The 26,755-nt window shown below is 33.1% G+C and overlaps 4 protein-coding genes across 4 annotated transcripts; 3 read left to right on the top strand and 1 right to left on the bottom strand.

The window, feature by feature from the left end:
- The first annotated feature begins 9,338 nt into the window (after positions 1-9,338).
- Positions 9,339-9,962, top strand: LOC145556303 (pathogenesis-related protein PRB1-2-like). Its single transcript, XM_081617955.1, has one exon. The coding sequence runs from the start codon at positions 9,392-9,394 to the stop codon at positions 9,920-9,922; it is 531 nt and encodes a 176-aa protein (XP_081474081.1). The 5' UTR covers positions 9,339-9,391; the 3' UTR covers positions 9,923-9,962.
- Positions 9,963-13,134: 3,172 nt separating this feature from the next.
- On the top strand, positions 13,135-21,383 carry LOC145556302 (pentatricopeptide repeat-containing protein At5g10690-like). The gene is made up of 12 exons (XM_081617954.1): positions 13,135-13,469; positions 13,603-13,785; positions 14,933-15,065; positions 15,907-16,004; positions 16,215-16,376; positions 16,473-16,541; positions 16,716-16,851; positions 18,351-18,583; positions 18,724-18,801; positions 19,700-19,768; positions 20,595-20,771; positions 21,095-21,383. Exons 1-12 carry the CDS (start codon positions 13,251-13,253, stop codon positions 21,353-21,355), a joined length of 1,818 nt encoding a protein of 605 aa, XP_081474080.1. The 5' UTR covers positions 13,135-13,250; the 3' UTR covers positions 21,356-21,383.
- Positions 21,384-22,561: 1,178 nt separating this feature from the next.
- Positions 22,562-23,522, top strand: LOC145556301 (uncharacterized). Its single transcript, XM_081617953.1, has one exon. The coding sequence runs from the start codon at positions 22,811-22,813 to the stop codon at positions 23,273-23,275; it is 465 nt and encodes a 154-aa protein (XP_081474079.1). The 5' UTR covers positions 22,562-22,810; the 3' UTR covers positions 23,276-23,522.
- A 398-nt stretch (positions 23,523-23,920) lies between these two features.
- LOC145556300 (uncharacterized) lies at positions 23,921-25,474 on the bottom strand. Its single transcript, XM_081617952.1, has one exon. It carries the CDS (start codon positions 25,472-25,474, stop codon positions 24,110-24,112), a length of 1,365 nt encoding a protein of 454 aa, XP_081474078.1. The 3' UTR covers positions 23,921-24,109.
- Positions 25,475-26,755: the final 1,281 nt, after the last annotated feature.

Raw genomic sequence — 26,755 nt, 5'->3', positions numbered from 1 at the left:
GCACAATAAAAAATGATTTTGGTACACCCATTAAGATAGTAATATTTTTTTTTAATGCTCTTCTTGTCTTCTTGCATGGGATGCCAATATACATTTCCCTTTTTTTTTTTTTCCCTTCATATATATTTTCTCTCTTACAAAATTTACAATCCTATTATTGGTTATCCTAAACTAAAACAGACACCAATAAATAAAATACTACCTCCGTTTCATATTATTTGCAACGATTAGATATTTTTGCTCTCTACTTTATGTCAAATCGTTGCAAACAATATGAAACAGATGTAGTATAAAAATATTTATTTATTTATTTTTAAAAAGGAAAAAGGTTGAAAGGATAAAGTAAATGGGATTAATCATGATTGAGGTGGTCCCTTTGTATTATTGATGATAATTGATAAAATGGTAATTGTCGATGTAAACATTTTGGAAAGACATGAACAAAAGAAGCAGCCACCTGTCCCAAAGACTAAGGAACTATTCAACTAACTATCGCATATTCGTTATTTGCTTCTAAACTATTAGGTCTCTTTCCTACCTCTTCTTTTTGGCTTTCATTCATTTTCTTATCCCTTCTTTTGAAAGTTATTAGACATTGCTGTTTTTCTTTTTTGGTGTTTAGGGATTGGTGTAGTTTTTATGTGGTTTGGAATCGAAGCTATGATAATCGAGAGGGATAATTAAACATGTTGTATACAAATACACTCTTAGATAAGATATCCTGATTGTATTAGGTTGATTATTGCTAAATATTGCGTCAACTATATTATATGAATACCAATTGATTTGATAAAGTAGGATAAGGTTTTTATAATGAACCTTTTTTCTATAGTGATTCCTAATCTATGCAACAAAACTAAAAGCCTTAGGGCCTGTTCTCATTTATTGAACTCAGCTGAACTGAACTGAACTAAACTGAACTGAGCTGAGCTGAACTGGACTGAACTGAGCTGAGCTGAACTGAATATTTTAAGAGAAGGAAATTAGCCTAAGTCTTGTTTGACACCATTTTTGGTTTTCAGTTTTCTGATTCTTTGAAAATAAAAAAACCAAAAACAAGAAATAAAAATAAAAAAAAAAAAAAAAAGTGCTTCCACTTTTCAATTGTTGGTTTTCAAAATTATCATGATTTTAATAAGTTTGACCAATTTTGTAGAAAATATATTGAATATTATGGTGAATAAAATTGATGAATTAGGCTAATATGGCACCATTGGATGAATGTCACATCATATGACAACTATTTATTGTTTTCAATGGATCCTAATTTTCTAATGTCATTTTTCTTCTTTATATAATTCAAATAAAATTATAAACTGTAAAGTTTTTTCTATTATTATCGCAATATCACACCCATCATTCGCAAATGAGATATGATATTGTAAATTTGTAATACTAACTCTTATAAAAACCGCATTACCATCGTACAAGTGATTCAACCACTTTTACAAGTAGTTATAAGCAGAGACAGATCTATAATGGGGTCTGAGTGGCACAAGCCCTAGGTCCCACCAAATTCAGTTTATTTTATTTATTAATTCAATAGTTTAATTACAATTTCAAGGACATTAAACTTGCTTTGCTTCACCAGTAATACTCTTATCTTGCCTTTGATCTTTGGCTCAATCCTTAAAACATGCATTTTTCTTATTATTTTTTACATCTTCGAGTTTAGTAAAAAAAAGGGAATTTACCAAGAAGGCAAGAATACCAACCGTACATTAGAAGTACAAGTATAATCTTAGCGCACGAGTTCCCTAAAAATAAGATGCACCTCAGGCATAAATTTGTTTCTTAATATTACCATCATTTTTTTTTCGAGCAAATTGTGGGCTGGCTATTACACAAAAAGTATTTGGGCCAACACTAGAATGATAAAGGGCCATGAGTTTTGGCAATGGGTCAAATAAGCAAGTGGCAGGCTTAATTCGTGACATTTACTTATTTATTATTATTCAGAAAAGATGCCATCACAATGAGAATCATGAGATATCATAGAATTAGAGAGCTTCAAAACCACAATACCGCAAATCTGCAATTGGTACCAAACTAATGTAAGATTGTAAGCTATATTCGTGTAAACAAGCTTTGTTTTATCCAAATTTCTTTAATTGCATGTGTATGAGCCCAAGATTATACACAAGATCTTGAAAAATGCATGCATATTATTCATTTTGTCCCGAATTACTCACATTAAATAATCGTCTTGTTTAATTTATAAAACAAATTAAACAAGTGTTAGATTAGAGAAAAGTTTAAGGCGAACTTAAGCTGATGCAAGATGTCTCCTTGTTACGTACATATCAAAGCGCACATCATTTGAAAACCCCCAAATCGGATTTAATAATGATAACTTAAATGTGGAAATTACGTATTGAAGATTTGAAACAAAAACAAATTATAGTTAGTTTTTGAATGCTATTCAAACATGGTAGTCTCATTGTTTGCAATTTTGCATTATCACCATATTTTAAAACTCGCCTACATCATATATTTCGCAATACTTTTCACCTTAACATTTGACATATGTGTTTTTTTGGTGCTTAGAGAGCCACAAGGGCGGGTGATGAGAATCGATCCCAAGATCTCTTGGAACCGGGAGGGGAGCTCTAACCACTTGAGCTATCCCTCACTCTCACATTTGGCATATGTGTAAGTATACAACAACAGAATATATTGAAATTAGCTTACCAATTAAGTAGTGAAGTACATGTTGATGCAACTTACCATTGGATATTAACGTACTTTAGAGGCAACCACAAAGTTAGTTTACACCAAATTAACACTCAACTATAATAAAGTCTAATCTTCCCAATAACCTACTCCGCATTAGTAATATAATGAAACTTCTACATTTGGAAAGTATTGACTGTTCAAACAATCAACTTGTTCATTAAACGCTTAATCCTCGGGATTTTTATCATTAGTTCATTACTAAAAAGATCTAATTTTAAGAAAGGAATTAATAAAAAGTGCTTAAGAAAAACACTAAACTTGCCGTTGAAGTTGTCGTGCCGTTGTGGTCTAGTTGGTTATCACGTCAGTCTAACACACTGAAGGTCTTCAGTTCGAATCCGGGAATAGTGCAAAAATTCTTTCTCATAAAATACTTCATAATACAATATTAATAAAATAGAAAAAGTACAATCCAAAGGTCAATGGGACTTGTTAGAGGTTCCGGTCTAATAAGACCTTTTTCTTACCAAAACGTCCATAAAATGAATATCGGCTACATTTAAAAACACTTCATCAATTTACAAACACAAAAAAAACCTTACATAATTACATAATCATTATTCATATACAGAGTACTTTGTAACATAAATATTTCGAACAATTACAATAATTTAATACAAACATAAACAATAATTATGGATATTGAATGATCAAAGGACGATTACAAAAAGAGCAAAGAAACTTGCGTTTGGTACGGGTGTACAAAGGGACGTACCATAAACGCCATGCTTTTTCAACATCTAAAGCCTGGACTTGACCACCGCAGTAGGGGCACGCGCCGCCTGCTGCGTACCGCCCGATCACCTTCTCGTCTTCGTCTACAATAAACACCAAACACATAATGATATTTGAATTTGATCGTCAAGTTTTGTTTGATTTATGTAACGAGTTAATTTGACTAGTGTTTTATTAAAGTTTTCCTATATGTATAATAGGTTGTATTTGTTAATGGGAAGAAATAATCTGGAAGGTTTGAAGGTGAGTCTAGAAGATTCTCAATTCACAAAGATAGGCACAAATTAGGATTGAAATTAAACTTGGAAGCGGTGTTGTTCTTATTCGTGTTGTAACCGTGTTAGCATATATTCTTATGCTGACTGGCTAATGGAATTTGTCCAATTCCAACTATTTATTGAGTAAAATAAGGTGATTAATGTTTTAAAAAACAGTACGGTGCGGCTAGCCACACCATGTGTTCATTTGTAAATTAACAAAGTAACCCTATAAGTCTATAACACTGACGAAGTAACTCTTGTAAAACTGAACGAGTAATAACCCCTATAACACTAACAAAGTAACCCTTATGATGGATGACCATATCATGTGGCCAGCCACATACTTCGTATAAGACTTGTGTTCAAAGAAAAATAAGTTGATTTAAAAAGGTAAATGAACAAATTAGCTTATATTCCGTATAATTTAAACATTGATAAGCGAGTCATGTTGGTTATCGGTGCTAATTAAATTGTTTTAATTATTTTGTCCGATTACTTTATATTACGTAAGAGCAACTCCAATGGCAAGCTAATTGTCAAATTAGCTTGTCATGTCACATAAACCTTCAAGCTAATTATGTTTGTACCTAATTTGATCCCCAATGGGCAATGACTAGCTATTAGCTTACTATTTAAATTATCAATTTATTATTTTGATCTTAATTACTAATTGACTTTTAACATTTTCTTTTTAGCAAGTTTTTTTCAAGCAAATTAGCTTGACAAAACTAATTACATATTTTTTGCTCCAATGGTCAAACTAGTAGGTAGGGACTATGAAATAGTCCCTAGTCCCTAGTTACAACTATTGGAGTTGCTCTAAGGGTATCTGTATCAAGGTATAATAATATGTTATGCTTATAAAAAAAAAAAAAAAATCCGAAGAATTATGGAAATTAGATGTTGTACAATATAGAGTGAAATAAATATTGATAACTTTATTGTGTGTATATGTCCAAAGTGTAACATTGAAATAGATAGGTGATCGAGCTAGTATATAGGGGTGGCAAGAAAAAAATTACTAAGCATTAAATTTAAATGAGACGTTAGTGAATACAATCAATGTATACATTGTTTTTTACCATAAAAGCTTTGAATGTTCATACTTGTTTTTTTCTTTTTTTTTTTTTTTGACAAAGATTTCATATTTTAATAGAGTACATTGAAAACTTCGATAAAATATTTTGGGATAAAACAAAGGGATTACACACTATCTCTCATGTTTCTTATTCCTCTTGCATTTATAAACTATAATTGCTTTTATTCTCTACTTGATTGGATAAATATAATGGAATTGATAAATTGTTAAGTTTAAATGGTTTTCATTTTTACAATTATTAGAGAGATGGATGGATTTTTGGGTGTTATTTAGAAAAAGCTGGTTATTATAGGATATATACTTAACTTCTGGTAAAATGAAGAATGCAAGGGAAAGATTATCACTTTATAATAATTAAGGTTTTATCATTTTTTTTCTCACAATTTTTTTTTTTTTTTTTCAAATGTAATGATTTAATAGTGATAGAGGGAGTATTTAATAATTAATTATAAGAGTTCATGACCATAAATAGACAATAATGTGATAATGAATTCTAAATTCAGTAGAGTTATTGTCCACTTCGTTATAGAGGTTGAATTACATACAAGAGCATCATATGTCGGATTTTACATCCATTAAAGTAAGGATCATTGTTTATTAAATTTAGGGGGCATTATTAATATATCTGATTTTCAATTATCTGAATTGAATTACATACAACAATTGGACTTCTTAACTCATATTGGTTTATTTTGAATGTAAATAAGCCATTGCTTATAAGCCATTGCTTATAAGCCATTGCTTATACAGGTTAAATAAGCCATTACCTAAATGAATAGAATAACTGAATAAGCATATACAAGTATGAGTTAAGATAAAATAGGCAACAATCACAAAACTTATATATCTTACTAATCTTATTTTTTTTAATTTACACTTCATAACGTATAAAGGGATTAGAAAATTCACCTAAATTTTTAATATTTTTCTCTCGCGCTACAGTATTCACATTTCACTTTTAAAAATTTAACTACGTTACTCACATGCTCTACACATGATGACATGAACATATTAATATTTTTTTATATTAGAAGTTGTAACTTAGAGTTTGTTCACATTTACTAAACTGAGCTGAACTGAACTGAACTGATTGGAGCTGAACTAAACTGAACTGAATATTTTATGAGAAAGGGAAATTAGGAGCTGAACTAAACTGAACTGGTTGAAGCTGAACTGAACTGAACTGAAATTATGTAAATGTGAACAAACCCTTAACTTCAAACACACGTATCGTCACCTTTTTAAATATAAACAAATGACTATATGATGGGTCATTAACATATTTTATGGAATTACTTGAACAGAATTCATCCAATAAAACTACTCCACTCAATAATAAAAAGTTTGATAGTTACTTGAACGTAGTTGACATTACAGCCTAAGGCATTTCTTCAATTTATTTATTTAGGAGTCGTTTTTCCCAACCAACTACTGTCTTAGATCAGGCACACCTCATTAGTTTTGTTCGAATCCTCTTTCAAATTATTGTTTCTAACTATACGATTTTAGGTTGGATAACATAGTTTCAATATTAAAATTAGGAAAATTTGTCAATTACTACCGCAAGTTAATACCACTTTGTAAATTACTACCGCAAGTTAAAAAAGTTGTGACTTACTACCGCAAAAATTTTTAAGATGTTGCGATTACTACCAAACCCCCATTAAACCCAACTATGACGTCATTATATCACTTTAACCCATGGTTAAAGCTCTTAACCATGGTCAAATATGGGTTAAAGCCCTTAATCATGACGTCATTATATCCCTAATCCATTTTTCTTTTTTTTGGGCCGGTTAAAACCCTTAACCATGGTCAAACATGGGTTAAAGGGATATAATGACGTCATAGTTGGGTTTAATGGGGGTTTGGTAGTAATTGCAACATCTTAAAAAATTTCGCGGTAGTAATTTACAAAGTGGTATTAACTTGCGGTAGTAATTGACAAATTATCCTTAAAATTACGATTGTATTTTATAATTAAATATAAAATTCAACAAAATAACATACTTTCTGGAAAATAAACTTTTTATTGAACTAAACAAAAAAGGAATACTATGCCTAAAATTTACTCTATTTAGAAATCTAATCATAATGTCATTTTTATACAAAGGTGACACAAAATATATAAGCATCAAGTTAAATTAGATAATAATATTATAATTCCTCAAAAAAAAAAACCTAGCCTCCTTTTCTCTCTTCTCTCTCCTAAATCTAGTCTCCATTGTCAATTTTAAAAGGGCTTCCATCGAATTCCACTAGTGGAAAGCCCCAATTTTTATTTACTTTTAAGCCTTTTGTTTTAGGTTACAATAATGTCTCCCTCGAAAGAAAGAGTTTCTCTCATTCGAAAGACAAGGTTCTTCGAAAGACTAAGGTTTTTCGTACTCCTTCAAAAGACAAGTTTTTATTTGTGCTTAATTTGGTCTCCGGTTGTGCGGGGCTACTATTGATTGTGGCTCGGATTCGGGTTACGGATTCAGCACAAGAATTTACTTTCCCACAAAATTGCGAAGCGACAACGGATCCACTCAAAAAGTTGTATGAGACAACGAATCGAGAATATGCCGAATTGTTATATTTATGTATTTGGATTCTTAGCCCTTCCTCGATTAATTCTTGTTTGATGTTGTTAAATTCGTTTTCATTATCGTTCATTGTCAATTGTAGATGTCGTATGGCTTATATTAATGAAATTTAGTGTCCTTTAGGATTTTTTTCAAAAAAAAGTTAAATTAGATAATGTAAGAATTTGGAGAACCTAATACTAAGGCCCTGTTCTCATCGGATTATTTTTAGTTCAATTCAGCTCAGCTCAATTTAGTTCAATTCAGCTCAAATAAGTTCAGTTCAGTTCAGTTCGGTCCAGTCAATGAGAACAGACCATAAGAATGTTAAATCTAAGTGTGTTTCTATTGAGCAGTCTTCCCTTAGCTTTGTCTTTGAAAAAATTCTAACAAGCTAGGTTGAGTATTTACTTTATATAACAATTGTAATCATTCTAACATGATATATATTTTTTTTTTATCTGATTCGATTTGTTATATAAAGCAAATAAATGTATTTATTTTACATCTCAATAATATATAATCTATTTTATTAATTGTTCATCGACTCAAACTTGTGTGTAACTCAATAAATAGAGATTTTTTTATTAGACATTATCGAACTTAAAGTGGATAGTGATATAAAAAAAAAAATAATAATAAGACTTCATAAATTTTAGACATTACGAAGCTTTACAAATTTAAATTATGTGAAATTTCTTTAGTATTTGTTTATTGCATGCTACCTTAAACATGCAATTAGAAGACCAGCCAAATTTTGCCTTCATAGAAAATGATTCCACTCAAACCCGAATTGCTCTACAATGTATATATGTCTCAAAGTAGACCAAAAAAGACGAGCTTGTCTCAATAACAAATCAAACATTTTATAATAAACTAGCTTATAATAGATCCAACTAAAAATGGCTTTATGTCGCACTTCGTATCTCCTATCAAGTTTAGGTGTCTTGATGCCTAATAGGCTCGGTTCACAACCTAAATTATTAAACACATATCATACTACGAGCAACTCAGATGAGACTGAGCCTCATGCATGTGAAACCTTGTGCTTTCATCTAAGCCAACTTTTAGTTATTTCTACATGATTTATCATCTAGCTCATGTTGCATCATACGATCATAGCACAAGTCAGTCCAATCTAGTGCCACAAGCTAAGACACACAATTATTATTCAATGTATTTCATTCCAACTCAATCATATCAAATCCTACCCAAACAAATACTAAACCAATTGACTATCACTTACTACAATCCAAACTAAACTCAATCTAATCAACTATTACTTGAGATAATTCAAGCCAAAATCAATCCAAACATCTCATTTGCAAATTTGGATAACTTCTTTCAATTCATTCCTCCATTATAAAACCAAATTTCAGCAGAGCATTCTAGTTGAAATCAAATGTCTGTCCAACTTAATCATGGAACTCATGTTATTCAACATTCAACCGACACCCCATTCCAAATTATTATGAGCAAAAAAGTAACTATGCACATGTTCACATGCCATTCCCTTGAATTTTCAGTCCTAAATCCTGACATCATAATTCATATCTTCATTAATTACTTTACCTAAATATAACGCCAATTTAATGCAACCAAAATCCATTTTCATCCACCAATTTTTGCCAATTTTACTAATTTATTTATGTAAAAAAATTCACTAATAATCAAGTAATTAATCAGTTATATATGTAAGTTAAGAAAAAATATAGCAACTTTTTTCTCTAACATGTTCTTTCCCATTTTATTCGCTCCCTAACATGGGAAATTGGCTCATTTAGCAACTAACTTTACTCCATTATTATTATATAAACCTTGATTACAACTTGCTAAATTACAATCATTTCTAACCTCAAATTCATTAAAAAAAACATTATTTTCCCTTTTTTTTTTTAAAAAAAACATAGAAATTCCACTATATATATACCAAAATTTGATAATCAAATACCAATATCAAATACACATTATTCTCCTCTCAATTTCCTCAACCAATGGTAGCTAAGCTAATAATTGCTTACTTTTTCTTGGCAACATTATTTACATTATTTTCATTGCCTAAACAATGTTTAGGCTTAGCAAATAGAAGGCTTTTAACAACTTCTAAGGATACAATAAACCATTACTTAATACCACACAACATTGTTAGAGCAAGACTAGGGTTGCCACCCTTAAAATGGAGTGAACAACTAGCAAGCTACGCCCGGTGGTGGGCGCACCAACGGCAAGGCGATTGCGCTATGATACATTCGGGTTCCGATTACGGGGAAAATCTCTTTTGGGGGAGTACCGGGAGGCAATGGGGCGCCGAAGACGCGGTGGCGTTTTGGGCGGGTGAGTATAGATTCTATAACTATTACACTAATACATGTGCTCAAGGGGAGGAATGCTTGCATTATACACAGATTATTTGGAAACAAAGTAAAAGAGTTGGTTGTGCTAAGGTTATTTGTTATAATGGGTATACTTTTATTGGTTGTAATTATGATCCTCATGGTAATATTCTAGGACAAAAACCTTTCTAATAATTAAGGTTTCAAATATATGTATGTATCATGAATTCATGATCATACTCTGTAACAATGTATCTGTACTGTATTAGATGATTTAGATCCCCTTCTGATGATGCTTATGGTAAAGATGGGTAAAATCGATCAATCTTAGAAGGCTGTTATTTGAATATACAACTCATCACCTTTGTAAAAGGTTGAGAATGTATGTTATTTGTATTTGTTTGAGATGGGTTTATTATCATCCCTGTCTATCCTTTACTTTTATCTATAATTAATTATAAGCACATTAGCTTTTTGTTTATGGTAATATTTAAAGTTTCACAAATTAATTAACATAACTTGTAACGACCTGATATGTTGAAAGTATATATATATAACAAAACAAGCTAACAAAATCTCACGTGACAAAATAATTCCTTGTGTAAAAATCGTAACAAATAGATGATCAAGGGATGTTGGATGAATAAGGTAACAGCTTGAATGTGCAATTAAAAAAGATTAGGGAAATAGAAGATTGTAGAAGCCGGTAGGAGTGTATGATGAATATATTGTACTAGCCTTCTTAGCATTTATCATTCTTCAATTTAAACTCTAAAGATTAGGGGAGATGATGCACACATACTAATCTAAGGAAATCTTTGAGCATCAAGTATCTTTTTTCTATTCAATGGTATAAGAAATCTGCTTTTAAGTTCAAGCAACGGTAACAATCAGGCATCTATCTCACAGGCTAGGCAAATGGCGCTCATAAATACTGAGCTTAATATCTGTGATGATTAACTTTGGCCCGGTCTGCTAGCCTTGCCCAAAAATAGGATGGGTTTGGACAAGTTTAAAAGCACATTTTTAGTTGAAAAACCCGAACCTAGCCCAAAAAGTCCGCTACTTTTTTTGCGGGTTTGGGCACGGAGAATTGTGTTAAGGCTTGGCCTGGCCCGAAATTTGATCACTTCTACTTAATATACAAAAAGTGCTATTAAAACAACCACCTACTTCATAAATTTTTTGGAATTATAAACACTTAAATAGGTTATACTCCGTATGTATATAAACAAAATACAGTATAAAAGATGAGTATTAAGTTGGGTCTTGAATTTTCAAGACTCCATTCAAGACTTTGTTAAAACTTTACTTCATAAATGCACAAGTTTTGTGAGGTCTTGTTTTAAGACAATTTAAAAGTGATTGTTGATGTCATGTATAATCTTAAAATCTAGGGCTAATCTTGCAAGGCTTCATTATACAAGGACTATAATAGTATAATACGGATAGGGCTGCAAACGATCCGAGCCGAGTTGAGCTTTTACTTGTTCGAGCGAAACTTGATAAAGATTTCAAGTGTTCGAACATGCTCGAGCTTGAACGAGCTTTATAATTTTGTGTTTGAGCTTTGTTCATTAAGGTTTTGCCTTGTTCGAGCTCGGCTTGAGCTCGTTCGTTTGTGATTCGAACTCGAGCTTGAACAAGCTCTAATGTGAACGAGCTCAATTAAGCTAATATTAATCAACTTTGAAAAATTATAAGTATACTCCAATCAGAAAGTCGTTTGATGATATTCATCATAACAACAAGATAGGCAGTAATAAGTACGTTTTTGATATTATAAATGAGAAATTTGAGCAAATATACTATTCATTTTCTTAACAATAATACTCCATACATTTTAATTTTATATGGTACACCGTATATTAACATGGCTAATTTGTTTATATACGATAATTGATTATAATTGATTTGGTTCCATATTCAAATTGTACTATTTTAAGAATAATTGTTTCGAGCTTGAACGAGTTTTAAATGAGCACATGAACGATCATATGTACTAGTTTTTAACGAGCTATGAACGAGTGTTCGTGAACATTAACAAGCCGAGCACGAAGGTGTTCGAGTTGGGCTCGTTTACTTAACGAGCCTCATATTTTTGTCCAGGCTCGTTCAATACTTAATAAACAAGTTTCGACCGAGCTTGTTCGCGAGTTGTTCACAAACGTATCGGCTCATTTGCAACCCTAAATACGGAGTATTGGAGTAATTTAACTAATAAGGGCAGTGGTTTTTTGGCCTTTTGGTTTATCAATTTTCAATTCTATTCCATGATTTCCATCTTATGTCCTTTTCAATAATTTTGTCCAAGATATATCTTATATGTTGAGTGCATATATGATATATAACAAGCTTGGTTAGTTGAGAAAAGAGCTAGTCTTTTAATAATTTTGTTTCAAAATTTTAATCACTTGTTATCTTAATTAACGCAATCCTTTCACTAAGTCACTTGTAATATATGCAACTATGCAAGTATGTAACTAATGCTATGTTTGGATAAGAAATTAGAAGGGAAATGGAAGGGAGGGAAATAGGAGGAAGGGGAAGGAAGGGAAAGTAGAGGAAATGATGAGCTCCATTTTCCCTCCAAATCTCTCAAATTTTGAAGGGATGGTCTTTATTAAAGGAGGAGGGAAAATGAGTCTCTCCCTCCCCCTCCCCTTCCCTCCCCCAACATATTATCCAAACAAGGAAGTTTGTCTCCCTCCCTTTCCCTTCCCTTCCCTTCCTTTCCTTCCATTTTTTGTTATCCAAACATAGCCTAATAGTCTAACACTTTATGCAAGCTATACTTCCAAAAGGCTATAGCCTACCTTCAAAGGTTTAAGCTATCAAGGTTATAGGATTAACCCCTGACGTTGCCTTATAATTATCTTTCTCTATCGTCATTCTCAATGCTTTGACCTGTAAAGCTAAATTGAATTAACAACGGTGAAAGGTGTTACTTTATTAGGATATTCTTTACCCACAAATATTCATCAAGCTAAATTAATTAATCTCTAAAATGTGTCAATTTAGTAGTAAATATTCATGTGTGATTTTAGTAGATTAATTTAAGTGTATAACTCCAAAATATTAGGTAAACTTTTAAAGTTTTTATAAATAATCATATCTTATGTTGCCGATAAGACGTGGAATATAAACTACTCTATACAAAAAGTGACCGTGACAAACACTATGGAGTGGAGGTAGTATATTGGTTCGTTTCCTCTAACCTTAATGGCTTATTAATTTTTTCGTAATAAAAATCTTGAATTTTATGGTTCACAAAACATCATCACAATTCACAAAGCACAGTAGTCTGTCTCTAAACAGTAAACAGTAAACAGTAAACAGTAAACAGTAAACAGTAAACACTACACTCCAGCAGTTGAGCAAAGGTGTTTTGGACCCCACAATTCCCCGCCAATTTCATCAGCATTATCTTCTTCTCCAGATTCTCTCTATCTCTGTTTCTGTTTCTCCAAACTTCTTCAGATTCCGATTATGGGTAATGGGTTAGCTTCAATTTCATAAAATGCATTCTCAAATTTCCAAATTTCCAACCCATAAATTCATTTCAATTTCTACCCATTTCCCCAATTTTCCCTCTATTTCTTCCCAAAATGATTATCATTTTTATACCCATTTTTCTCCAATCTTCAATAATCTTTCTCCTAAAAAACCCCGCAAATCCAATCTCAAGCGTCTTACTTCTCGCATTGTTCAGTTAACTCGTCGCAGGCAACTCAATCAGGTTCTCAATTTTTGTGAATTTCCCATTTATTTTCTGGGATAAATGTGAAATTTGAGTTGAAAGTTAAAGTGAGTTTTTGGTAATTTGATGTGGGTTTATTGTAATTTTAGTGATTTGGGCTGTTTTTATGTAGGTTTTTGAAGAAATTGAGGTGGCGAAGAAAAGATATGGAGGGATTAATACAATTGTGATGAATGCAGTGTTAGAGGCTTGTGTTCATTGTGGTGACATTGATTCTGCACTTAAGGTGTTTGATGAAATGTCCAAGTCAAGGAGTTGCCGTGTTGATAGTGTCTCTTATGGTACTTTGTTGAAGGTATTGAATCTTACTTGCGTAGTTACTTCATATAATTTTATGGGCTGTTTTAGTTGCTTCATCAAGGTTGATCATTTCATGGTTGTATGTTGTATACCAATTCCTATAAAGTAATTTCCTTTTATAGAATTAGTACTAATTATGACTTATGAGATGATCTTGTTAAGTAACTCTATGGTTCGAAGTTTAAGGATGGCGGCATGTAAATAAGCATGATACATGATACCAAATCATGGAATAATAATTGAAGTCGATTGATGGATAATCTACCTTAGTCTGCCTCTCATGCCATTTGATTGAAATCCATTCTCTTACCCTTGTTCCTGATTAAAGTGTGGTAAGTGAGATATTATAGGGAGAAAGCCCTTGACCCTATAATCCCATATGTATGTATACTTCATACAATTTGTAGTTGCATTGTAAAGGGGTTAGGGTGCTTGAAGTCCTTCAAACGTACAGTTTAGGTAGGAGTATTGTGTTGTTTGATGTCTAAACCATACATGCATGATGCATCCAATGGTTTTTTTGGAGGGAATCAAGGGATCCCCCCTCCTTTTTTTTGATGGGGAGGAGGGTGGTGGAAGTGGGAGGTGAAGGTTTATGATGTGACATTGTCATGCCTCATGAGGTAGGCATAATTTGAAGCATATACCTTGATCGTGATTACATGTTAAGCCACGGCCCACAAGTCTGTATTAGGACTTCGACATGGGACCTAAGGTATCTGATGTTTCAGTCTTGACCACTGGACCGAAACTTCTTTGGTGAGTTTGGTCAATGCTGATATATATATTTTGGAATTGACGTCTCTAGTGAACTGTGTGTCCTTACACACTTGTAGGAAGTTTTAAAAAATAAAACATGAAGAACCAGTATTATAACTTTGATAAATGTACAATCTGAAATCCTGAATGTCCCAAACTTAAGCTATTGCTTATATTTATATATTTGGTCCTTTGGGAAATATAATTAAATGATGGAATCATGGTTTTCAAGTGGTTGAGTTTTGGGGTAAATTTTCAATTAATTAGATGTGACACCGAGCTGATTTAAAGATCTGAAATATGATTGAGGGATTCCTTAACAAAACCATTTGTATATAACTTCTTAAACATGGATTCCCTAAATAATTTTGATGTAACTGAAGGGTTTGGGTAAGGCTCGACGAATTGATGAAGCATTTCAACTCCTTGAAGCAGTGGAGCGAGGTAGTGCCATTGGGAATCCAGAATTATCAGCATCACTTCTCCATGGTTTGCTTAATGCTCTTCTTGATGCAGGTAGTATTTCATGCACTAAATGATATTCAACTGTTCTTCCCTTTTTTGTTCTTTTAAAATTCTTACCTGTTACCCCCAAAGTTGGCTTAGCGATGGTTGATGTACCTGTAGTTTTTTTTTTTTTTAAATTTTTGTACGAGTTTTAGTCTTTAACTTTCTGTAATCCATAGACAGACTTATGTGCAAAATATTTTGTTACTGATTGAGACGGGATTATAAAGTTTTACTACACTAAGTATGAAGTCATTCACTGTGATAGATATCTTCTGTGACCAGTGCTGGAGGCCTCAACCGCAGTCACTGTTGCTGTGAAATGAACAAAAAATTTACTTGTACCCCTTAGCATAGAGGATTTTTTTTTAATTTTTTTATTTATAATTTTTTGCAAAGGGTTGGAAGGGTGGGTGCTGTCTTGTTTGGATGTTGCTGAAAATTCAATGCTTTATATATCTCTGACCATTTCAACTCTAAAATTCTCAAAGGTTAAGAATGCACTGTATGATTCCTCTTATGTAATTTTTTTTTCTGTTATTAGAGCATAGTTTAAGTGGGGATACGTTGAGAGTTTCAACCTACAGAGATATTACTTTGCTTGTTTTCTTCTTTTTGTGGAAACTAACTCACATTTGTAGAGATGTGACAATGTGAGTGGGTAACAATGGCAGCTGGTTTAATGGAGCACCATTAAATTTCTAAATTTATATTTTACTCCGTCAACACTTCCCAGTTGAAGAAACCATCTTTCTTACTTCAATATAAACTTGAAAAAATGACATATTTTTTAAGTTTACATTAAGAAATTCCTGGACAACGTTTTCATGTTCGCAATAGTTTATTGCAGGAGACTTACGCCGTGCCAATGGTCTTCTTGCACGCTATGGATTTGTGTTCCATGAAAGTGGGAGCCCTTCAATCTTGATATACAACTTGTTAATGAAGGTGTGATACTGAAATTATCTTCTTAATGCAATAGGAATATATACATTTGCTTTATGTTCCTTCTTTTGTTTCTTACTTTATTGTTTTAGCACTCTTTACTTTTTTCTATTTTAACTGGACAATGTCTCTAATATATACGAAGTACATATAATAGTCATATACTTATTAATAAATTCCTGCCTTGGCAATAACCATCCCCTCTTATTTCAGGGATACATAAGTTCAGGCTCTCCCGAGGCTTCATTTACTGTACATGATGAGATGTTACGCCAAGGCTTAAAACCAGATAAGCTTACCTATAATATGCTTATCCTTGCTGCAGTGAAGACAGAAAAACTGGATTCTGCAATGCAGTATTTGGAGGAAATGAAGGTCTTAAGAAAGTGTTGAAAGGCCAGTTTAGAGCTTCAATATCATGCTGAGCCTGAGAGTATGCAACCAGTTACTCATATCTCCCCTCTTTTTCAGGATGCTGCACTGAAGTACAATTCCGATCATCTTTTTCCGGATAATGTAACATATACTACTCTATTGAAGGTCAGTATACTTACCTTTTTATTTTTATTTTTATTTTTTTATTTTTTATTTTGATGCTAAGTATACTTACCTTATATAACCTTTTTCTGGAAGTTCTCCATGCTGTCTAGACTGTAAGTGTTGTTTGGTCTAGTTTTGAATTGTATCGTTGCTACTTACAATTGTTGTTTACAGGGTGCTGCACTTGCTAAAGATATCCATCTGGTTCAGAAGATAATGCTGGAAATGCAAACTTCTGAAAAGTTTTCTACTGACCGAGTTGCCTATACTACACTTGTTGATGCTCTGCTATGCTGCAGCTTAATCAATGGTATGACCTAAACCAAATTTGAAAAGTTCTGCTGACACTAGGCTTATTGATAATACTTAAAAAAACCGGGGTTTGGTGACAAAACATTACCTTCTGTCTAACAACTTTTTAAGATCTAGAGTGCCAATTTATGTGACACTGCTAAATCTCCCTTGGTTGATGTAAATTCCAATTTTAGAGTACTTTTTTACTGATCTAACATGCAACCTTTCTCTTACTGTATACTGGGAAGGGAAATGTAGGGTAGGGAAGAGGCTAGACAATTTCTCCTATGTGCACCTATAATTTTAACCATTTTTCTTCCCTTAAGATCAATATTTCTTGTTGCTCAGAGCAAGCCCAGTTTGTGACCTTGCTGGAAATGGTGTGAGATTTCTCAGAATTGCACTTCGAGTAAACATAATTGTTGGGATTATTATTTCTTTGCACAACATTGTTTTGATTTCAAAATGGATTACATCTGTTCATTCAACTTAGGTAAGAGTATAGCTTCAAGGGTAATGTAGTAATGCTATTTAATAACTTGTTTCAGTTCTGGGCTTGTTGTAGTTGCTAGAATGTATCAACCTATGCACAATGGTCTCTTTCATCAATGCTCATTTTGCTAGAAGGCCTAGGATCCTATCCTACATATATTTTTAATGACATTGAGGCATGAAAGGATATTCCAATAATTTGATAGTAGTCTCTGAATGTTTTTCACTTACATTGTGGTCTCTAGTCTTAATCAAATGTTGTTGATCCTCCCAAGACCTGCAGTCATTAAGTCTATACTGGGCTGTTGTAAGCATTGCTAGTGAATTGTATACAGATTGTCTCATAAAGAGTGAAAACTGTAGGATCTAGGATCTGTTATAAATGGAGATATGGGACAGGAATGTGAGGAGCCAAGTAATTACGATTGATAAAATCCTTTCCCCAAAGCTTAGAGGCTTATGATGCTATAATTGCTACACCTTAGCCACCGTCCAATTTCCTGTCATATTGGTTTTTGAAAGTCTTATAGGATTGGTTATTCTTAAGTCATTGCCCTCGTTGGACCTTTTAAAATTTTCCAACTATACTGTTTTCCATATTCTGCCTTGTGACCTTGGCTGAAATTTTTTAGTGGTCCCCTGAATTGGACTATTCCTCAAGCTGGAATCTGATAGAAACAGGAAAGTTGCTACAGCAAGACTCGTTAGACAATGACAGAGAGCTTGGTTGGTGAATAAAAAACATTGTAATGATTTCACCATGAATCCTTGTAGAATTTGAAATCATCACCTTCTGTTGTGATACAGAGTAAAATACATCTTTATTCTTTACCAGATTCATTGATTTATTTAATTTTTTTTTTTTTTTCCCTGCATGGCTTGGGGGCGAGGGAGAGAAATCTTTTGTTTTCTGAACAGCTTTATGTTGTTCCTGGCTTTTGGGTTTCCTCCAACGTGGAGACATAGTTTCCTGTTGTAATATGCAATTAGTATGTGACAATTAAATATCAATTGCTCTCTCAGATGCTCTATGTGTGTTCGGGAAGATATTAAAGAAGGCAGGAGAAAATTCAGAACTGCGGCCAAAGCCTCACCTTTATCTTTCCTTGATGCGTGCTTTGGCTCACATTGGTGATTTTTTTATGGTGAAGAACTTACACAATCGCATGTGGCTGGATACCTCAGGAACCATCACTCCTGCATCTCAGGAAGCAGCTGATCACCTTCTAATGGAAGCTGCTTTGAATTCTGGCCAGGTTCTTATGCCCTGTTACTGATTCAGAGTACTTGTTTTGCTCTTACTGAGAAGAAAGTTCCCATGCGTAGAGGTTCTATCCTTTTTTACCATCCTACACATAGTTGTTTACTCTGCTACTGTTTTTTTGTATCTTGCCAGGTTGAAGTTGCTGTACAGATACTTTCAAATGTTAATGCTAGATGGAAAGGACTATCTTGGACAAGTCCTGGTGGCCTGGTGAGTATTACTAACATTATGTTTTCTTTTGTACTAATTCAATCACCCAACCCTATATAGATCAACAGGGTTTTTTTACTAAAGAGGGATTGCCTAGGGGGCGGGGTGTATCAGTTAAATTTTTGGGCAACCATGTCTGGGATGAATCATTTCCTGCATTTTCGACTAGTGTGTGGCCATTGGCCTAACATTTGGAAGTCATATTATTGAGTTTGGCTTATGTATTTTGTTGATCATTATCCAAAGTATAAATTTATCTATTTGAAACCATACAGTTGCCCAGTTATTTTCTTACAAATTTATGATGTCTTGCAATCAATATCTAGTTGAAATTACCATGTAGCATAAGAATAATTGATGAAATTAGTGCATAATTCATCTGTTTATTCTTAGTTACAACATTTCAACTTTCACTATTCACACACCTTGCTTTGATTGTCTTTCATGATTAATCAAAGTTATTAATGCTTGAAGTTATGCATTGACTATCGTGAAATTAGAAACGTTGCAATGAAAAATAAACAGATGATGTAATAAACACTCACCTAGCATAGCTGATATAAAGCTGAGATGGTAAGGCTTCTTATTTAGGTCTTGTTGGCCGGATCCCATGTTCAATTCCTACTATAAGAACATTTTATTGTCTGTTGTAGCACATGTCTCTTGCTGAGTGAATGACATGGAAAATTTCAAGTGAATGAGGGGGTTCCGCATGGCATGCATATATTGTTCAGGAACACATTATATTATATATATAGATATATAGATTAATATTTCACTTCATAATTCCTATTTCCTTTCTATAGAAACTGTTAAACTAAATATAGTTAGAAATCTCATTTTGTTGCTATTACTTTTCTTATTTTCTCGCTATGTTGATATGTCTATGCAAATGCAGGCAGCTCTACGCCTTGAGGCTTTGTTGGGCTTTGACCGGTCCATATTTTATCCCTATATTCTGCCCCAGGTATGTTGTGCTTCTCTGCTTTACACATTCTTGGGAGTTGGGAATCTTGGGATTACTGTCCTTTCTATGTAGATTTGGGTATTTGACTCAGCCTTCTGCATTATTGATTTTTTATGAAATAGAGTAGAAGTATTTCTTATAGTCTAATATGATTGTTATGATTTTTTATTTTTTTTTTGATCCTCTTCATTGCTGATCATAGGTATTATTTATACAAGCTATTTATGATACTGGCAGTTTAATACTCTAGAAGTGTCTAAAGAGTCAGTTGTCATAATTATATGACACGGAAACATTATTATATATTTACATATTCAAATGAAGAAACTTGTACTTTTTTGTTTGTAGAAACATATGATTTGTACCAAGTATAAAATTAAGGAGAAGCTCTACAGACCCAATACATAAATTTAGGAGATTGTACACTTTCTTGACTAGCTCCTCATATCCATATTTCTGTATGATCATTTGCCACACCTATAGAAGACAGCTGGCCAGCTGCCACGAAGTATCAACATTCATTTTAACAACTCAGTCAGATCCTAAACTTGAACTTGAAGAGACTAGAATTTATTTTTCTATTTACTGATTTGTCATCTTTAGCTTGTGTATGTTTTCTGTTTTATTTTTTTCATTATTACTTTTGTGTCTACTGGTTAATGGTATAGATTTAGTTGTGTTTGTTGTACCTTTTGATTGGTGATGCCCTTGGTCACCTAAATGGGATGATGAACATGAATGATCGTGATAGTTCACCGTTCCTGTACATCAATGCCGGTAGCTAACTCACCTGTGCTTCACATATTTGAACCTTTTCTGCTAATAGGTATCAGTAGATGATACAGTGGACAGTATCATGATTCCATTTAAAGAAGCTCGTCCTCTACAAGCTACCTTAATGCTTAAGGAAGTGACCATGCGTTTTCTGGAGGAATCAGTTGTGCCCATCATAGATGATTGGGGCAATTGTGTGGGACTACTGCACCGCGAAGACTGTACAGATGTATGTTTTTTGTGTGAGACACTTTCACTGATTTGCCTATCTGCTTAAGCTCATCCATTCTAAACATATTTACTTTTGGGTTGGGAGTTTCGGGTACAATTGGGTTTAGGTCAGGTCGCTTTGTGACCTCTCAAGTACTCTGTATGAAAGAGTGAAAGGCTTAGATATGATGTTGTCCTAAAATGCTTTATTAGCCTTGAGTCACTTGCTCTGAACCTGTCTACTGGGAAGTCTACAGATAGCATTCATATAGTGTGGTTCTGTGCTACTTTCAGAGTTCGGCATTGTTAATTTTTATTTGTGCGTTTGATATGATGGTGCAGCTAAATAAACCACTATCAGCAATGATGAAGAGCCCTCCTCCTTATGTGGCAGCCTCAACCTCCGCTGGCCGTGTGATCAACCAAATCTTGGAGAAACGGTACAAGATGGTGATAGTTGTAACATATAGCAACATGTACAGTTCTTCCGGCTCTAGGCCTGTTGGAGTGTTTACTTCTGAGCAATTACACAAGCTTATTGATAATAAGCCTGCTTCAAAATTGTCAGGACAAAATTCTTCACTATATGTAAGACCTTCATAAACTCATAATATACCTCACTTTCCTGTAACATTTTGCAATCATCTACATCACTAGTAGTTCAAACTAAATAATTTTAGGAATCATTGGCATAAAACAAAAGGTTTACCTACATTGGTTACATATAGTAATAACATTTCAACGTGGTTTAATTTTATAATTAAAGGGTGATGAAAAGAACAAATTAAGATTTTTTTTTTTTTAACAGAAATCGGACTAGTTTGATGTATGATTTTCAGCAAAATCTAACAAGCAATAACTTATTGTGAAAGGAGGTTTTTTTTTTCCTTCCTTTTTTCTAGGATGAAATGCCAATGCATACAATAACACTTGATATTTAACCTTTTTAATAATAAAGAAGCAAGTAATTTTTTCTTTCCAAAAAAAAAAAAAAAAAAAAAAAGGGATGATTCTTACAAACATAACCAAAGTATGAGAATGTCTTGCATGGTTGTCCATATGTCTTATTTTGCGTACATCTCGTTCAATCAAAATCTTAAGCAAAAATGAAAGTTATTGAAAGAAAGAAGGAAAGAAAGAGGGGAAAGTAGCCTAAAAGGTAGTAAAATATGTTGTTATCCAAACAATCTTGGCGGTGTTAGCCGTTAGTTTTTGAGCTAATTTTAGTCGATCAATATCACCATGATGTATTGATTTTCTTAACGACTAAGGTATATCATACTACTATGTATCATTCATTCTGTTTACCCTTTTTTTTTTTGGAATTTTATCGTTAATTAATTGTCACGTTGTTTGAACCACTAATTTTAAGAATACAATATGTTAATCAAATTTTTTAAAGTCGATAGTGTAATTTATTCAATTGCCATATTTTGTGAAAACTAATCACAAAATTTTCAAATATTCTAGAAGTATATGAAATTACGAGTATTATCTGTTTACATACACAACAAGAAAAGCATTTGTATTATCTTATTATTCTTATCTAGAAGTAATTTACAACTTAAGACCCTAAATAACACGTCGCATTACAAATAAGTCCGTCTCAAATTATATAGTGTCACTCTCACAGTTTAGTTACTTAATCTCTACACCTTTTCACTTCAATTCCTTACAATTAAACCCTCATCATATGTAAGATTGGTTACACATATTGTAGTTTTACCAAACAATCAAACAGTAATTTCGCAAATCAAGGAAAAAAAATGAAAGATTTTGCATTGAGATTAAGATTGAAACTTACAAGGCTCTCAATATAAAGAAAATGTGGCAACCCTTTATTTATTTCTTAACGTTCACTTTAATAATCAGTTACACATAAATCCCTCTTCAATCTAAGTACAACTTATCTCATTATTTTATCAATGAATTTTCAACACGCTTCTCTCATTTAAACCGAGTAACTTCTCTCACAAACTTCTCTTTCTTATTTATGTAGTAATCCTATATATATTCAGTCACTTCTTAGCTTGTACACAAATAATTCCTTTACAAAAAATGACTCATAACAATGCTACCAAGAAATTGTCTTTGCTAAACAAGCTAAGAAGGGCTGTTAAGAAGCTTAATGTTATCTTAAGTTCGACGTTTAAGTATAGCCAATGGAGCTTGATCTCGATGTTACGAGCTCCATCGAGTGCTAGAAGACGTTACACTCGTCATTTGAGCTTCAATGATGAGTTGGGAATATACAATGGATGTTCTGAAGATGTGTTATTCAATGGAGAAAGTAATGGTTGTGATAATAGACGCGATTTGTGTTCGTTTAGAAGTTTTGGAAGGATGAGTTATAATAATAATTATGGTACTGAAGATATTGATAGAAGGGCTGATTTGTTTATTGAGAATTTTCATCGTCAACTTCGGATGGAAAGGCAGATTTCTTTGGAGCTTAGATATTGTAATAATAATGACAATGTTAATAGTAATTTGGAGAATAGTGTTACAAACTCTAGGATATGAATTTTTGATTTTTTTTTTTTTTTTCCTGAATTTTATGAGAAAATACAGTATTAGATTATGCCTTTATATAATGTTATATTAGTAAATGGATCTATATAAATATATGTATGAATGTATGATGTATCTGTTTTCACCTTATGATCTTTTGTCATTTTTTTTGATATGTCATCCTTATATTTTACCCTGTGTTGATATATGCCTTAAAATTTTGTTTTGTGTGTAAACATAACTAACACATTGTTGGTGAACCACGTGTATATGTTTTCTGTTTCTTCATTGTTTCTTGCATTTGATTTTTCTCCTTGTTTCTTCCCTGATCCCGTTGTTTAAATAGTTTTGATACTTGTCTTGTAAATATATCATAACTTCATCCCTATACTATTAAGCTGAAATTGCTAATTAATTTCAAAGGAGGAGTTAAATCTGAGTCAAGGAGTTGCATAATCACAAAAATGTTTCATTTCAACTGATCATAATTCAAACATACAATGATACAAAGACTAGTAAAAAATTCTGGACTCTTCACTATATATGAATTTCTAAGTTGTTTTCGCCTTTCCTTGAAATAATCTATGAAAAGTGTTTTTTTTTTTTTTAACAAAACCGAAGATGAAAAGAACAAAAATTGAAATTAAAAGGAAGACATTGTACAAAAGCAAAGCAAACTGTTTCCCAATTAATTTCCAACCTCAAAGAACAGCTGGTCTAATCCAGTAAAAGAAAAACAATAAAAGGGAAAATGTAATAGACAAATTAATTAATGAATAAAACCAATTCTCTTCTTCTCACCCCCAGCAACTCGAAATCGACTCCAATGTATAAGTATGATGATGATCAGCCCTTTTTAGTGTCTTGCAAAGAAATGACAGTCTCAAATGCACCAGCTAAGGCCAAAACCTTGTTCGGCCTCTTTGAGCCGCTGGTTCCCATAAGCTTAGATGCAGTCTCTTCAATCACATCATTATAATCTTGCTTTTCTTTCTTTTCGGCTGCTGCAGCCTGTGTTTTCACAGGTGCAGCAGCAGTGTCTGCAGGCGGACTGCTAACAGCTTCCTCAACCGGCTTCTCATCCTTTGCTTCTGTTTTTTCCTCTTCCTCTTTCTTTTCGGCTTCTGGCTCCTTTGGTTCCTCTACTTCTTCCTTCTTTGTTTCTTCGACTTCTATTTCAGGGGGATCCACTTCTAGTACCTTAATGTCAGAGTCATCTTCGTAATCCTCTGCCAGATTCTGTTCTTCTGCAGGCTCAACCTTTGGCTGATTATCAACTGATACTTCTTCGACAGTCTGATTCTGATCTTCGGATTTTTCAGTTTCCTGTTCTGCTGCAGTTTCCTCCAATTCTGCTGCAGGCTCCTCCGTTACCTGTTCAACAACTGTCAATTTATCCTCATGATGAGGCTGATGATCTTCCTCCACAACGCTTTCCTTTGGATCCTCTTCAACATGTTCGAGTTCCTTCATCTCTACATCAGTAGGGTCAGCAAGCTCACTATTGCTGTCAGGCATCTCTGACATCTCAGGAAGAGACTGAACCTCACTGTCATCAATGTTCACAAACTCATCCTCAATAACCAAACGATCAACTGATCGACTCTCACAATCTACACTTGATTCCGAAGTCACACTCCTAGGAGGCTTCTTTGTAGAAGAGGAAGATGATGATGTAGGCTCCCTTTTGGTACTTGGTGATGACAATGTACTCTTTTTGATACTCCAAGACTTAGTCATCTGAGGTCCTACCTTCCTATCCTTCAAACTCGAGGTCCTAGCATAGCTTTTCTCCGAGGATGACTTTGTAGAGGAGGAAGAGGACTCAGAAGGAGTGACTGTTTTATTCGAGAAGGAAGTTGATCGTTGAGGCTTAATGTCACGAGTTCCTGCAGGAGGACCGCGAATGGCCTTATTGACTTGGGATGCAGGTGGGGGGCGCTCAAAGGACCTCCTCCTATTGAGAGCCGGTTTTTGGGCAGAGGCCTCTGTGCTCGATTTCTTAGGAATCCTCGAGAAGTCAAGACTCGAGCTCATGGTAGGTTTGAGATAGTTAGGGACAGGTTTGCTGGTATCTGAAGTTGAGCTGGTTTTTTCATCATTAGGATTAGATGATGAAGGTTTAGGAGATTTTTTGATAACAGAACTTGAAGGAGATGTTCCCCTCTTTATTTCCTTTCCTCCACCACCATTTCCCCTTAATGTTGCCATGAATTTTCCCTTTTAATTATCAAATTTAAACTTAACCTGCATATATATAGTAGCTTAATTTATTTTTTTAGAATAGTTTTATAAAAGAAGAAGAATTATCAGTATAATAAACCAGGTTAAATATATTAATGAAGGTAAATGCAGAAATTTGGAGAATAAGGCAGACATGATCAACATTGACATTCATTTTTCTCCTGAAAAGAATATATATACATGGTTACCACTACTATGCTTTTTGACCAATTATAAATTAACAATCAAGTTCTTAAAAATCTTTTTTGTGATTTTCAAATGTTGGTTGTTAGTTGTTGTATGATGACCAATTATGCATAATCATGCTTCACACCCACAAACAGAACTATAAATTTAAAATGGTATATATATTCAATGGGCTATGTAATCTTCCTTTTGTCCTGAGAGTATAGGTTGCACCCTTGGTCGCTTGCACATAATTATGTTAGAGCATCTATTATGCACTTGGGTGTACTTCGCTCTAGCTTTCTAGGTGCATCCCCTCACATTTATTTACGCACATATCATTCATGATCTCGTGACTTTTTTTTTTTTAATTTAAATGAGAGAAATTGCACCTAGCTTATTCCCAAATGTATATAATAATTAATATTATGACTTTATGGTAAAATCTTACTATCTTGAACCATGTCTATATAAATACGTTTTGTCTTAAGCTCCCGACCTAATAACTAATGTGAGAGCATAAACTCTTACGTATAGCTCACATATATATATTGAAACTCACAAGGAAAGACGAGGAAATTTAATAGGACAATCTTGTAATACAATGAATGAAATCCTACACACTAATGATCAATTCATACTATTAACTCAGTATTTCTTTATAAGGAAAACACTTATTGGCATTATTGCACTAAAACAATTGTTTAAGTACATACAAATAACAATCATGTATCAAGAATTCAAGACATTGGGGAGACTTTTCTTTTTCAAGAGACACCAATTTTCTTTTAATGTCATTGTAATTTATTACTATTAGTGGCTAAGTTATTGTGATTTGTTGTTAGTCCATTTTCTTAAATGGCACAAACATCCATCATAACATTTTCTGATACCATATAGAGAAACAAATCGGTTAGCACAATTTTGTTTTCATTGCAAAAATTGCACCTTAATAATAGAAATGATATTGCATCACTTTTTATGGAATGATAAAATAGGTGCATTTTTAATATAATATAGTGAAAGAAAAATCTAAATAAGAGTAATCAATTTGTCATTCAAAGTCAAAAAAGAGGAATAAGT

This window comes from Chenopodium album, chromosome 8, assembly GCF_948465745.1.
Source record: "Chenopodium album chromosome 8, dcCheAlbu1.1, whole genome shotgun sequence".
NCBI lineage: Eukaryota > Viridiplantae > Streptophyta > Magnoliopsida > Caryophyllales > Amaranthaceae > Chenopodium > Chenopodium album.
This window is presented reverse-complemented; position numbering and strand designations above follow the sequence as displayed.